This window comes from Bison bison, unplaced genomic scaffold (genome assembly GCF_000754665.1).
Source record: "Bison bison bison isolate TAMUID 2011002044 unplaced genomic scaffold, Bison_UMD1.0 scf7180017864270, whole genome shotgun sequence".
Classification (NCBI taxonomy): domain Eukaryota; kingdom Metazoa; phylum Chordata; class Mammalia; order Artiodactyla; family Bovidae; genus Bison; species Bison bison.
In genome coordinates, this window is record NW_011494842.1 from 7,287,901 (window position 1) to 7,303,293 (window position 15,393).

A 15,393-nucleotide genomic window follows, 5' to 3' on the forward strand; every position below is an offset into this window, starting at 1 on the left:
TTTTTTTTTTTTTTTTTAAGGGGGGTGGTGTGCAGCAGTGGTTAAAAAAGACCTAATCCTTGCATGGGGCTCAGGTTACAGCTGAATGAAAAGGTCTCCTGGGGAAGACTTGTCCCCAGGGCGGCAGGGCGCGCCAGCCTGGACATTTAGTTTACCTGGTTGTTTTCTCTCCTCATTAGGGACAGAATTTTGATAAAGTCGTATATTTAGAGTTTCCAAGTAACACCGTCCCTGGGACTGGGAGCGTTCATCTGGCAGCAAACAGTGTCTCTCTGTCTCGGTGCGTCTCTCCAAGTCTCTGTCTGGGTGTAAGTGTGTCTCTCTCTTTCTTCCCCCCACCCCTCTCTTCCTCTTTAATGTGGCTGTTTCCTCTCCTCCCTGCTTCCCTGGGCTCCTGTGGCTGGCTCTCACAGTGAGGGGACTGTTCCTCCTAGCCCCTCCCTCCAAAATACAAAATGAAAACTATAACCGTGTCAGCGGGTGAGGGTGGCCCTGTGGGCCGCTGGCTGTTGCCCGCGCCCCAGCCAGGCCACGCGGGAGAGAAAAAGGGAGAGTCAGCCCCGACCCTTGGAGCCTGATCGTCCCTTTAAGCCTGACCCCCACCCCTCATTTTTCCAGAGGGTGGAGAAGGGGGGTGGACTGCTTAGAAATTCCTCAGGAATCCCTTTGACCTCTCTTCTCTCAGTGACATGTCCCCTAGGGGGATGGGGAAAGCCCACAGCCAAGGGAGAACTTTTCCCCTTCCTACCTCTCATCTCCCAAGTCTCTGCTGGGTGGAGGGAGAGAGAGGGGACAAGAAGACACAGAAGCCACAATGACTACAGGCGGAGAAAGAAAGTTATCAGCAACCCCTCAGTGAGATTGTTTCCTGAAACCTTCAGGAATCTGAGAGCATGAGAACCGGTTTGAGATGTGAATGGCTGGGACCTGTTGTAAAAGGAGCCAGCCCTGGGTGTGAGTTTGAGAATGCGTGGTGTGCACTCACTAGGGTGTGTGAGCGTGCGTGTGTATGACTCAGGGTGTGTGTGTGTGTGTGTGTGTGTGTGTGTGTGTGTGTGCGCGCGCGCGCGCGTGCAGTGCTCCAGTGAGAGGAAAAAGGAAGCAGGCAGTGTGCATTTTGTTTTCATTGGAGAAGTGAAGAAGTGGAATGGCTTGGTCCTGTGCCTTGAACTGGGTGTGGGGGAAGGGAGCAGATGGCTTCAGACCCTCCTGTGAAGATGGAGGTGAAGAGCTGCTGCCTGAACTCACCCCAGGCCCTGCCCCCGGCGCCGGTCCCCTCGTGTCCGGGTGTGGGCCTCCGTTGACAGCCCATACCCCTAGCACATGACCGCTAATAAGAAAGAGTCCCTGTCAGGGCTGGAAACTGCGGAGCTGCTCTGAGGCTGGCAGTGCCCGCAAGAGGCCCAGACCTGGGGACAGCTTCTTCGGGCTTGGCTATTAGACAGGAGTCTGGAAACAGAGGGACTGCCGATCCTTGTGGGGGGAAGTGATACAGCTGCCAACCCAGAGCTGTTTGAGGGGTGGGGGAGCTGGGTGCTTGTGCCAGGAGGGAACGTGGACCCTCCCCTTGCCCCCTTTGCCCCCTCTGTCACCAGACTGCCCATTCTATTCATTTCATGCCCACGTACTGCCAACCCCACAAGGCATGGGGTGGGGACTATGGCAGGTACCAGTGGGTTTAGGTAAATGCAGAGCCCAGGAATTGGGCCCTTTGAGGAGATAACTGAAATTCTCCTCCTCACATATAAAGTGGACGAGAGTATCAGTAGGGTCCTTTTCATCTCTGAGATTATGCATCTCTTCAAAATGCTTCCTGCTGGGTGTGGGGGTAGAAATCCTTCCTGCTGATGGTAGAAGACACTGTAGCAAGCCTCTGTCCTGCAGCCGGGCCTCCCCAGGCTCCTTTCCTGAATCTTGTACCGTTTTCTCCCCGATTCCCGCTTCATGGTTCCCTGCCAAGTCTAAGTCCTCCACCCCAGTTTCCTGGGGCCCCATGTGCCTGGTAGTTCTTACTGTGTCCTTAAGTGGGGTATTTCCCCTTGGAAACAGTCCCTGCAGCACAAGTGTGTGCTTCTATGTGTGTAAATGTGTATGTCTCCCATAGCATTGGGAAGTAGAGCTGAAATGTTTCTCTTCTGGGAACTGAAGACCAGCTGGGCAAGGCCCCACGGCCCCAGTCCTTGGCCCCACCCTGTATTCTCAGTTCCAAGACTAGCCCTCTCTGTGCTTCTCCAGCCTAGATGTCTCCCCTCTTCAGGCCACGGCACTGCTCTGTAGCTGCCATTGGGTTTGCACTTTGGCTCTACAGGTGGACGGACGCCCCTGACCTAGGGTACCGTGGCCCTTACTCTTCCCTGTGCTTTCCCTGTGGCTGGAACCAGGGCCCTGGAGAGCTGTGGGGTTGGGGTTTCAGAGCCCTGGGCCAGGGGCTATCTGCATCTGGGGACAGACCTGGACAGGAGCCGCTGGGCTGGGGAGGAGATCCAAAACAAGGAAACAGATCTGAGGGGTCCCTGGAAGAAGGTGGGGTGTCAGGATATGTGGGCTTGGGGGGGAGCGGGAAGGAGCGGGGTGCTTAAAGCACAGACCCTGGGGAGCAGGTTTACAGAGAGGACGCTTTTACAAGTTTCTAATTATATTTATTTGGAGTTTTCCTCTGGCGGTCTGAAGCTGTTAACAGCAGGAACCTGTATCCCTGGTGTTTGTTTTTGTTTCTAACCAGCTGCTTGGCCCAGTCTAGTGACTCCGAGGGCAGGAGACACCTGCCCACAGCCACGTCGCCCACCCCTCCTCAAGGCAACGCCGTCTGCACCCACCACGGTGCAGCCAGTGCCCTCCCTGCCCACACTCAGCCCTGCCCTCCTCCCGGCTGCCCCCATGCCCAAAGCCCGGAAGGACCTGCACACCTACTGCCGAATCCCCCCAGGAGCATCCTAGAAAGTTCCAGGCCATTCCATGATTCTGGAGTGGATGCTTGCTTCATGCTGAACCAAGTGCTGAGCTGGAGTGCGCGGTGGGGGAGGCCACAGTGACAGCTAAGGCATGCGTCTCTCCGTCATGTGTTTATAAAAGGCAGTGTGCAGTGAGAGAACACCAGACTGGGGGTCAGAAAACCTGGGTTTTCAGACACTGGCTGTTTTCTCTTCCCCAAGATATCATCTCTGGGCTTGTTTCTCATCTAGTCAGTGGCAGACAGGACTGTTTAAGGATCACATGAAATGACCTAAGTGAAAGGCCTTTACTGGAATTAAACATCATCTGACATCATCGTTTATCTTGTTATTTTCCACATCAATGTGAAGAGATAAGACTGGTCATCATGAAGCAGGGACTCTGCACGCTGCCTGACTCCCTCTCCAGTGTTCTGTCCTTTCCTCTCCACTCCCACTCCCTCTACTCTACCCATTCTCTAAAGACCTCTGACTCAGGGTGGTGGGTTTAGTCCACACTGAAAGGGAGAAAATTATTGTCCATTTGGGGGCATATTCAAATAAGCAAGGATCTGGATTGGGGATCAGGTAGGACACTATGAGGCTCAGCCCTGCACCTCTCCAGTTGCCAAGCACCAACTGCTTTTCCTGGCTCTTCAGTTGAGCAGGCTAAGCTTGGATAAGAGGGAAGTGCACTTTTTAAAAACAAGAAAGTGCTCTGTCCTCTCTGCCCGTGGGGTCATCTGTGTGGTTTCTGGGCTCTTTCCAGGCCTCCTCACCCCTGCCTGGGCTTTGTCCAGGCTGAGGATGGGCCCAGGCTCTGGCTGGGGTCACATCCCAGTTCCAAATTGGGAAGACGGCCTGATAAGCCAGAGCTGGGGAGCCAGGCTCGCCCAGTTCCTCTAGCTGACCTAGAGGTGGAGCAGATGTGCACATGTCGCAGGTCAAGGTATCACAGGCGACAGCTGGGCTCGCTCTACTTCGAATGTTTCTTGGACATGGGAGGCAACATGGAGGAGAGGGTAAGAGAACTGACAAGGAGTAGCAGTGGAACCATGGCCCCTGGTACCCTGTCATCGGGTGTTAGCACGGAGGCTAGGGAACATCTATCTAACAAGGATGCACTGAAGAGATGTTTGAGAAGCCCCAGGTAATATCTGAAAACCCTGAGGTCCTGTGAATTCTGTAGGATTCCCTAGAAATCCTATCTTAAATTTGTCGGTCCCGATCTCTTCTTACCTCAGCACAACCAAATAGATGCCTTTAAGTGGGTATCTTCCCTTCTCTGAGTTTCCTGTCTGCCTACCCTTAACTTAGGACTAAATTCCTTCGGATTGTCTTCTACCCAGAACAGTGGTAGGGTTACAGAAGAGAAAAGAAATGAATTTTTTCTCTATAGAAACATAGAAAAGATGCCAAAATATAGACCTCATCCACTCACCCACAACCCATTCATCTATCCATCCATCTACACATCTGTTTAGCAAATATTTACTAAGTGCTTTCAATATATTAGTTTGTCTTGTTCACTGCTGAATCCCCAGCACCTAGCACCAGTGCCTGGCATGTTGCGAATGCTGTTTGTTGAATTGTTGCATAAATATGCTCAGCTCTGTTCTAGCTGCAGTACAGGTTTCAGAGATTCAGAAGCCATGGTCTCAGGGAGCTCACAGCTTCCTTTGGAAGATAATACACAGAAACCAAAAGTTAAATAATGGTATCAGTTCAGTTCAGTCACTCAGTCGTGTCTGACTCTTTGCGACCCCATGAATCGCAGCACGCCAGGCCTCCCTGTCCATCACCAACTCCTGGAGTTCACCCAGACTCACATCCATCAAGTCAGTGATGCCATCCAGCCATCTCATCCTCTGTTGTCCCCTTCTCCTCCTGCCCCCAATCCCTCCCAGCATCAGAGTCTTTTCCAATGAGTCAGCTCTTCGCATGAGGTGGCCAAAGTACTGGAGTTTCAACTTTAGCATCATTCCTTCCAAAGAAATCCCAGGGCTGATCTCCTTCAGAATGGACTGGTTGGATCTCCTTGCAGTGGTAGCATATAAGATGGAGAAGGCAATGGCAACCCACTCTGTCTTGCCTAGAGAATCCCAAAGATGGGGGAGCCTGGTGGGCTGCCGTCTATGGGGTCGCACAGAGTCGGACACAACTGAAGTGACTTAGCAGCAGCAGCAGCTGCATATAGGACGTATCTGTACAAGACAGCAATTGGTCAGAGGATGCAAGGACCTGACAGTAAAATCTCCAGAGTTAAGAGAAAGGATAAATTAGAGAAGGCTACCACAGTCAAAGGCAGCTTCCCAGCAGGGGCACCTGCACTGGGTCCAAAGTGATGGGTGAGGTTCGAAGGCATCTCCGGAGAGGAAAATAGAGGGACGAGGCAGACCCCACACACATCTGGGGCTATCCTGGCAGGGCAGGAAGAATGCCACAGCCATGTGAGCACGTGAGGGCGTCAAGCAAGCTGCTCTGGACCTTCTCACTGGGCCCAGTAAATTTGTCCACAACTACCCCCAGCCCCTCTGAGTTCAGTAAGGTGACCATGGTAGTAACCTAAAGGTGGAGTGGACTCTTCCTACAGGCATCTGCTTACCTGCAGCCTGCATTCCTGCTCATTTCAGTGGTGGTTATTCCAGAGCTGGACCTGGGCAAAATTTTTAAGCAGACAAAGTGTTTCCTTGGGTGTCCTCCTGCTTGTCTTTTAGGGTATACTTCTCCATCCTCAGAAGGGAATCTTAGGGCTCCCCGTGTCATATTACTTCACCTTTTCTAGTCTGCTCTAACCCTTGTATTCTCTGCCTCATCCCATCCCTCTTTCCTACATTTATCAGAATTTATGGAGTGCTCTAGTACTCTTGCCTGGAAAATCCCATGGATGGAGGAGACTGGGAGGCTGCAGTCCATGGGGTCCCATGGATGGAGGAGACTGGGAGGCTGCAGTCCATGGGGTCTCGAAGTCTGACATGACTGAGCAACTTCACTTTCACTTTTCACTTTCATGCATTGGAGAAGGGAATGGCAGCCCACTCCAGTGTTCTTGCCTGGAGAATCCTGGGGATGGGGGAGCCTGGTGGGCTGCCGTCTATGGGGTCGCACAGAGTTGGACACGACTGAAGCGACTTAGCAGCAGCAGCAACATGGACTGCTCTGCTAGGTGCTGAAGCAAATCCAGAAGAGACATCAGATGGTGCTAGGAAAAGCTGCTGCCATTACAGACCTGTGCATTCATGCCAGGAAGAGTGAGACAGGGAGGTCTTGGCTCGTCTATGGTGTCTCTGCAGCCACCACTCTCCCCTAATTCAGCTTATGAGCCAGCCCGGTGCCTGAAGTTGGGGTAAGGACACAAAATAATTGCCTTCACAAAGGACTGTGGAGGGCAGCTTTGTGCTTCCCAACTGGCCTCTCACCCGCTTTGCCCTGCTCCCAAACAGCACAGGCAGAGCAGGCAGTGACGCAGATGCCTCCGAGGATATGTCTCTCCAGATTCCCTGTTGCATCACATGTTCTCCTGGGGCTGCATCTCCCCACACCAGGCCTCCAATGGGGCTTTGATAAGGGGACTGGGGGAGAGGACAGGGGTTCAGAAAGGATACTGTGGGGAAGGTTGGAGAGAAGGAATAAAAATAACAAGCCTTTACTGAGCACTTACTGTATGCCTGCACTGCAGTACTAAGTACTTGCCAGGTATTAACTCATTTGATGTTCCTGGTGGCCCCATAACCAGATGCTATATCATTATTCCCATCTACAGAGGAAGGAGCAGCTAAGTTCAGAGGCTGGCCAAGGACCACACAGACATGCATGCAGCTGGCATCTGAACAGACACAGCCTCACTCCAGAACCCCTTTCCTCAAATACTCTGTCATGCTGTTGCCTCTGGTCTCTTGCTGGCTTGGGCAAATAGTCTATCACATTATCTGAGATGGGAAAGGAAGACAGACAGCGGTCCAGCCTCATTCTGGAGATCCCGATGCAGCTGGTCCAAGAGAGTGACCACACTTTTAAAAGGGGAACCCCAGGGTGCAGCCACTGGTCTAAACCAATCCACACCCGACAGCATCCCCTGGTTTGTCAGGCCAGCTCATAAACACCTGCACCCTGAGAGAATGAACTAAGATGAGACTGTGCCCACAGGTGCTGAAGGGATCCCTGCAGGACAGGTTGTGAGGGGGCAAGATGTTGGGGGAGGGAGCCTTGAAAGAATGGGCTGGCAAATGGAAGACACTGGATATGATTTGGGGCCCTACTTCAGAAGTCTGTTTTAGGATTGTTCTGCTGCAAAAGATTCCATCCAAACAGTTGAAGGGTCCCTTCCTCAGTCAGTAACCAGTCAAGTGAGGAGAGCTGAACATGCCACACAAGATGAGTGAGCTGAGGCAAACCAGGTCTCCTCAGACCTGGGACTCACTGGGAATAGGGCTTACTAGGAAGAGCTTTTGGGAAGACAATTTTTGAGCTAGGTTTGGAAAGTTGGGAACAGTGCGTCTACAAGAAAAAAGAAAGGACTGCATCTCAAATGCAAAAAAATGAGAAGTGCAAATGTGTGGAAAGGAACTGAAGGGTTTGGTGTTGGAGAGGGCAAGTATCGTGGGCCGAGAATGGGTGGGGGTAGTCGAGACGGCAGGAAAAGCCCAACTGCCAAAGGGTCTAAAGGCTCTTCCAGGAGGCCCAGGTTTGCTGCAGTCAGCTTCGGGAGCCACTCTAGTACTTGCGAGCACTGGGTCAGCAGCCGAGGAGAGAACAAGGAGCTGACATGGACCTGTTGTAAAGCCCCAGATGATTCAGAGACAGGTGGGTACCTCTAAGACGGCCCCAGAGGAGGAGCTTCCCAATGAGTTTCCAAGGTGCCCTGCTGGCTGCTGGGGAAGTGGTGAAGAAGCACATGAGGGGAAGAGGGCTCAAAGCAGGATAACAGGATGGTTATTAGTCACTGGGATTGCCCTGTGCTCTGCACCTGCCTCTGAGACTCACAAGTTACCACAGTAGAGACAGGACCTGACGAGAACATCTCAAACTTTGGATTCCATTTCAAGACTGGAATTAGTTGTTAAAAGATATTTTCCCCACCATGGGGGTGCGTGCAAATAAATGTGGGGAAAGAGAATAAGGACTTGGATCTCAGAGTGCCTTGTCTTTCTTCATGCATCTAACTACACTTGAAATTTCCTTTCCCCTTCTAACACATACCCAGCTTCCAAAACTCAAACTTGAGTCCCACTCCAAAGAGTTTTTTTAGCCTACTTCAGTTCAGTTCAGTTCAGTCGCTCAGTCATGTCCGACTCTTTGAGACTCCATGAATTGCAGCACACCAGGCCTCCCTGTCCATCAGCAACTCCCGGATTTCACTCAAACTCACTAGGCCCAGGGTATTTCTCATTCAGAACTCCTAGAGCTGAATAAGGTTCCAATAGAACCTCCTGTGCTGTTGGAAACGTTCCATACCTGTGCTGTCGTCCACTAGGGTAGCCTTTAGCCACATATAGCTATTGAACATTTGGCCTGGGGCCAAACTTTACATTAATTTAAATTTAAAATATCCCCATGTACCTAGTGACTACTATCTAAGACAGCATAGTCTTAGAGCACCTATTGTCTGAACCAATGATTTTATACTTATCATCTCAAGCTTCCATGCATTAGGAACATAATATTTACTAAATACTTTATTAGGTACTTTATACAAATTATCTTTACACAAATTATCTCATCAACTGTTCACAGCCTCTCATGAGAAGGCTACATTAAAGATTATGAGAAGGCTACATTAAAGATGAAGAAATAAAGAGAATTGGAAAACCCTATTAAGTGGCAGAGCTGAATTTGTATTTTAGACTGAACTAATTCGGGAGTTTAGGCTCTATGATAGGGTGTTTCTTAGTACCACTTTGTCTTCATCAGTTGGACAGACTGATTCTCCATGTAGCCTCTTACTGTCTACAGAGGTCCCTCTTGCCCTCTCCCATGAACTAGAATCCTGTGCCGCCCTCCTCTCTATCCATTCACTTTGGGGTAACTTCCTAGGGTGGACCAGCAGGCAGACACCATCACTGCACAGCCTGAGGGAGGTGAAGAATAAATAAATGTGAATTACAACAATTAAATCACTGGGCATGGTGGGCTGTACAGAGGGGTCAAAGAGAGTTGGAGGATAGAGTGCAGAGCTGAACAGAAGCCCAGAAGACTTGAGGCAGGTGTTTGAGAGCACTCTTCAAAATTTCACTTCTCTTCTTAGCCCTAGGAAGCCTCAGTCCTGCCCCTGAAGTACTTGAAATAAAAGAACAGATAACTGTTTCAAGCTAGGACTCATGGGTGTCTATACATTGGAGCAATTACTGGTCCATTCATTCATTCAGTAAAAAATATATCAAGTACCTTAAGGATTTAGATTCAGTAGGTCAGCAATCGAGCCTGAGAATCTGCATTTTAACAAAAGCTAAGCAATTCTGTGGCCCACAGATCACACTCGGAAGTTATGATCATTTTCTGAAAGTAAAAGAAAAAACAATTTCTTTTTCTTGCAGGTTGCTACACTTTCCTGGGTTTTCCCAGTTCACAGCTGGAAGTGGTCTCTTCCTCTTCTGATCTTCTCTGTAGTGGAGATTCTCAAGCCTGGCTGCATATTAGACTCACCTGGGTAGCTTTAGAAGCCTACTGATGACCACGTTTCAGCCCAGACCAGCTGACCGGCATTTCTGGGGGTGGCACTTGGGCATCTCCTAGGTGGTTGACTCTGACATGAGCCACGGCTGAGGACCCCCTTTCCTTATTCTAACGCCCTCGCGGCACTCAAACATATCCTGCTTCATGTTACTCGTGTGTTTCTCCTCTTGGCTGGGCTGAGTCATCTCTGAACCGCCACAGCCTTTAGTTATAAAGCATTTCAGCTGAAACAAACATTTCCCCCTATTTCAGTTCAGCTTTATGGGCATCATAACATTGCCCCAGAAGCTGCAGTCTTTTGCCCAAAGGTGACAAATTATTCTCTTTCCTGTGTCCTTTCTGAACGTCGTCTTTTTCTGCCAGGTCTTGGGTGGCCCTTCTTCAGCGCAGCTCTGTGAGTGGCAGCTTGTGTCAGAGCGAGGTGCACCTGGGATTGGATGACAGCACTCAGGGTGGTGGGATGGAGGGGCTTGGATGAGTCAGCTGGAGAGCTGCAAAGACTGCACTTATCAGGCTTTGGGTTGCTGGTGCCAGCCCCTGCCAGCTCCTAGTCCCTCCGCTGTTGACAGCACAGGGGCCTCCGCAAATCTTCCGGGATGGAGCTTCTTTCCTTTAAAGATTCTTGGCGCCATGGTGGGCAAGTGGGAGCAGGCCTGGTCTCAAACAGAACTGTGAGGCAGAGGAAGATTCCTCAGATGCCCTGTCTCCCTTTCTTCCTCCTTTAATTACCAGCAGTCACTGGACACTGCCACTTGCCCAGAGGCCACTGTCCTCATGCCGTTCTCTTCCCCTCCCTCTAAGCCTGCTCCTCAGAAAGGTAAACTAATTCACCCTAGGTTGAAAGTTTCTAATCAAGTTAAGTGTGCTACCTACCCAGTCCAAGAGTTTTTTGTTTGTTTTTAAATCAAAGAGGAGTGTTTCAAATGATGGAATTTCAGCTGTCATTGTGGATTAAGTATTTTTGAGGGGAGTGGGGGTGCTTTCTGAATTCCTGAAATTACAGGGTCAGCCCACTCTGAAATCAGAGAGGTGTGGGAGGCCGCCTGCTTCTGGAGGGATTGCTGTCTGTCGTAGAGGAGAGGGGATTTTGCCCCGAGGAACCACCTTCAAGACACCCCTTGGGAGGCACCAAGAGAGGGTCTCACACGTCCCTTCTGCCCCTGCCAGATGTGGACGAGTGTGTGGAAGGGACCGACAACTGCCACATCGACGCCATCTGCCAGAACACCCCACGGTCGTACAAGTGCATCTGCAAGTCTGGCTACACGGGGGACGGTAAACACTGCAAAGGTGAGGCTGGGAGGGCACCTGGAGAAGGGAGAGCTGCCAGAGGGGGAGACCGTGCCCCCGCTCTCAGCTGGCCATGCTGTGCAAGAAGCCCTGCACTCCCTGCTGGCGTGGGGATGGGGCTAGAGGAAAGCAGCTCCTTCCCAGAGAGGGTATCGTTTTCTAATTTGCACAAAGACACCATATATACATGCTCAGGCCCGGGTGGGAACAGTTCACAGCCATACAACCTGACTGGGTGAGGGGATCAGGATCACGGGACTAAGGCCTCAGGTTCCCTGCTATTGGAACTTCTGTCTTTAGACCCTTACACCATGCCCAAAAAGAATGAGAACAGACAATTTACCCTAGGGCAAATTCATACTATAAACAAACACATCTCCTCATAATTAAAGCAATGCAAATTAAAGCAGTCTTGAGATGTTATTTTAAATTTATGACCTTCTGTGTTGGTTAAGACTTCAATAGACAAGGTATACTCATTAATTCCCGGTGACATTATAAATTGAAAAGTGATTTTGTCATACCTAGAAGGAATCTTGAAGTCATTTATACCCTCCAACTCAGGAATTTCATATTTAGGAACTTATTTAAAGGAAATTCAAAGAAACAATATATGAGAGAAGATGTTTTTGATGCATTATGAGAGAAAAATAAATGAAAGGAATCTAACAATAGAAAAAAGGGATTAATAAATTATGATGTAGCAACATAATGGAATATTTTGCAACCATGTACAGTGATAATTGGAAAGATCTGATGAAGTATAAAAATGTTTATGACTGAAGTTTAGATGAAAATAGCTAAATGCAAAATGGTTTGTAGGCAATGAGAGTAACTATGGAAACAGAAATACACACAAGCACACACACATACACAGAGGTTTTGTATTTTTTAAAAAACCACCATAAAGCTGAGCCCAGGGATGGACGGTCAGGGGGATGCAGGTGGGTCCAGCTGCCTCAACTATTTGCCCACAGATGTGGATGAGTGCGAACGGGAGGATAATGCAGGTTGTGTGCACGACTGTGTCAACATCCCTGGCAATTACCGATGCACCTGCTATGATGGATTCCACCTGGCACATGATGGACACAACTGTCTGGGTGAGCGAGGGGTGAAGGTATGGGGGCAGGGGATGTCTTGTGGAGAAGGAGATGTTTTCAGCATTTCCCATTCTCAGGCACGGAGAGGAAAAGTAAACAAAAAGCTGCATTCCCACAAAACAGAAAACAAGGTCAGCCTCCCCTTTGAGACAAGATGCTGAGGATGAAAAAATCCTTCTGAATGAAAAACATTAAAGAGATGCTGCTAGAAAGTGTTCTCAGGGGAAGGGCCAGCAGATGACAATAGTGGCTGAGTCACAGCGGGTGGAGCATGGTGGGAAGGTGGTTTGGCTCCAAGCAGATCCTGGCTCTGCTGCTTACTGGCCGTGCAGACTTGGGCAACAGGGAAGGTAATAACCACCCAAAGGGCTGCAGTGTGATGACACAATGTGCGTAAAGAGCCCTGTACCATCCTTAGGACATTGGGAAGTGCTCAGAAAACAGGAGGAATGTCATCCATGATGATGCTTCCCTACCTTAGGGTTAGGGTTCCGAGTCTTATTAGCCTTTAGCTTTTAGGGGAACCCTGTATAAGTCATCCATCCCCTGGGCCTCAGTTTCTCCACCACAAATTGTAGGAAAGAACTTGGCTAGAGTCACAAAATGACCAGGTTGGACTAGAAGGGAGCAAACAGAAGGATGGAATGTAGGACAGGGTAAAAGTAGGAGGACAGGGATAGGGAGAAGTCAGGGGCATAGGAGATGGGACGGGAACAAGGCAAAACCGAGGACACCTCCCTGGCTTTTCCTCCAGGTGCACTCCTCAGCCGGGAGCCTGCTAGGCCTGGGCCCCTCTGCCCTTGGCCAAAGAGTGAAGGACGGGGTCTCAGGGCTCAGCAGAGAGGAGGGGAAGAGAAGGCCCTAAGGAGTCGGATCCCTTTGGAGCTAGAATGGCCCATTTGGGTCCCTCTCCGATGCCTCCTGCACCAAGGAAAACGGAGAAGGACTGTGAACTTGGGAGGGTAGTAAGGCGCATGAGATGGAGTCAGGGCACTGAAGTGGGAGCCCCGGGATGAGCCTGGGGATGGTGATTTGGGGTTGGTAATTAGGGTGTGGCCTGGCAGCTCTTTCCCCATCCCTCTCCGCCAAGCTACCAGACTTTGTTTTGTTAAACCAAAATAGGAGAAAGGCTAGGGAATGTGGCAGCAAGCCCAGGCATGGGAGAAGGGGAGGAAGGACAGGGCCATGGTCCCTCCACAGAAATGGCCCCTGCCCCACAGTGAGTTGAAGCTCACTACCTTTCCCCACCTGCCCCCTCCAACCTCAGCACCATTGCCAGAGCTCTCCCCGCACACAGAGCCCTGAGTCCCTGGCTGCTCGTCACAACCGCTGCTCACAGGTCTTGCCCCTGACCAACCTCCATCCTTGTCTTCATCTCTGCTCCTCTCGCTCTGCCTCCTTTCCTGATCTCCTCTGCCTTCAGACCCAGTTTCAACAGGTGAGGGAAAGAGAGGCACGTCTTCCCCTGAGTGAGCCATTCTCGCATGTCCCCTCCTCACTCGCCGCCCCCTGAGGGTGGCAGTGGGATGTGAGAACCGCCTGGCTTCCAGCTGGGTGCTGGGTTTCATGGAAGGCCTGGCTGCGCCCGCCTCACCACCCGCCTGTCCTGCGCAGATGTGGACGAGTGTGCCGAGGGCAACGGCGGCTGTCAGCAAAGCTGTGTCAACATGATGGGCAGCTACGAGTGCCACTGCCGGGAGGGCTTCTTCCTCAGTGACAACCAGCACACCTGCATCCAGCGGCCGGAAGGTCAGCCTCTGGCCGGGGGGGGCCCGGCCCCGAATGCCCGTGCTTCTCTCTGTCTGCTCAGGAGCCCTCCCTCAGTCCCCCCAGGTCTACCCTCCACTGCTCCTTTTGTCCCTGAACCCAGTCATATCCTGAGGGTTCCGTGGACAGATACTCTGGGTTAGAGTGAAGTCTGGGAGAATTCATCCGGGGCTGGGGGTCATGGTGGGATAGAGGCTACCCTGGGACATCCTCTGTGTCCAGATCTAAGGTGGGTTTGTGCCTCACTGTAGAGCACTGACTAGAAAGTTCACTTGGGCTTTTCCATAAGATGGTACAGAAAGACCCAAATGAACTTTTTTGCCAAGCCCGACAGATGGCCAAACCCTAAACCAAGGTCACCTGTCCTTGCCCGTGCCTCAAGTCTTGGGCTGGACTGGAGCGTCAGGTGGGAATATGGGGGCACATGTTGTCTGTTTCTGTGACTCCACCCTCACCCTCACACCCCTGCCCACCCCCAAGGGCAAAGACTAAGCCTAATTCATCTTTGTATCCCCAAAACCTAATATACTGCCCTGCTTGTAGTAGGAGCTTAATAAATATTTGTTGAATAAAATGTATAATAATGACCCTTGCCAATTACTCCTCACTCACATGATAAATGTTATTTATCTTCTTCCCAGTTTGACTGTAAACTCTTTGAGAAAAGAGATCATGTCTTATATATTTCTGGGTCCCTCCTATATCTACCCAGTATAAGCACAGTGCTGGGCAACTATTAGACACTATTTTTTAGTTGCTTGAAGGAGAGGGTGATCATGTAGAGTTTAGGGGGCCTGGATGTATCATTCAGAATAGCTATGAGCTCTGCTCATTAGCACCGGCTCTGTGGCCAGGACAGGGGACCTGTGAGGGGGAGAGTCAGTCTCTGTGCTGCAGCCTCCAAGAAACTGTTCCAGTTTCTGAGGCTCAAGGCTTCCCTTCTAGTCTCTCCTCCTCTAGGTGCCCAAGAGCACAGCACATTCACCCCGCCCTCCTCTTCCCTTTTAGAAGGAATGAACTGCATGAACAAGAACCATGGCTGTGCTCACATCTGCCGGGAGACACCCAAAGGGGGTATTGCCTGTGAATGCCGCCCTGGCTTCGAGCTCACCAAGAACCAACGGGACTGTAAATGTGAGATGACTGGGATGGCCGTGGGGGAGGAGGGGCATGGGGCCTCGGCAGCAGCAGTAGGAAGAGACTGGCGTGCGGGAGAGGCAGCTAGCTTCGAAGGCCAGTTTCTGCGTTACGGAGAGCCAGAGTGCCCGGGGGAGGCGAGCTGACAGGCATGCCCTCTCTGCACAGTGACCTGCAACTATGGCAACGGTGGCTGCCAGCACACGTGCGACGACACGGAGCAGGGGCCCCGGTGCGGCTGCCACGTCAAGTTTGTGCTCCACACCGACGGGAAGACGTGCATCGGTGGGTGAGGCCAGTGGAGAACTCAGTCCACTTGCAATGGGGGTAGGGGTGAGGGCCCTGGGGAACCAGGGGAGGGGGGAGCACCGAGGTGGGGCTCAGCTGCTGAGCACAGGTGCACTGGGGAGTGGGCTGAAGCCCCCAGACAGTGGCAGGTCTAGTGAGAGTGAAGGGCTCACCCAACCTTCCTCCTCTCCCCACCCCTTGGTTCT

At 51.2% G+C, this 15,393-nt stretch overlaps 2 protein-coding genes across 2 annotated transcripts in view; one reads left to right on the plus strand and one right to left on the minus strand.

Moving 5' to 3' along the window:
• The window catches only part of TCP11 (t-complex 11, testis-specific), a 161,242-nt gene that overhangs the window by 117,315 nt on the left and 28,534 nt on the right, over window positions 1-15,393 (minus strand). The gene's annotated exons all lie outside the window — the stretch shown is intronic.
• Window positions 1-15,393, plus strand: part of SCUBE3 (signal peptide, CUB domain, EGF-like 3) — a 37,331-nt gene that overhangs the window by 2,969 nt on the left and 18,969 nt on the right. Inside the window, exons 2-6 of the mRNA XM_010848636.1 lie at window positions 10,770-10,892; window positions 11,870-11,995; window positions 13,610-13,744; window positions 14,771-14,896; window positions 15,068-15,184. Of these exons, the coding sequence (XP_010846938.1) occupies window positions 10,770-10,892; window positions 11,870-11,995; window positions 13,610-13,744; window positions 14,771-14,896; window positions 15,068-15,184 (627 nt within the window). The remainder of the gene's footprint in view (window positions 1-10,769; window positions 10,893-11,869; window positions 11,996-13,609; window positions 13,745-14,770; window positions 14,897-15,067; window positions 15,185-15,393) is intronic.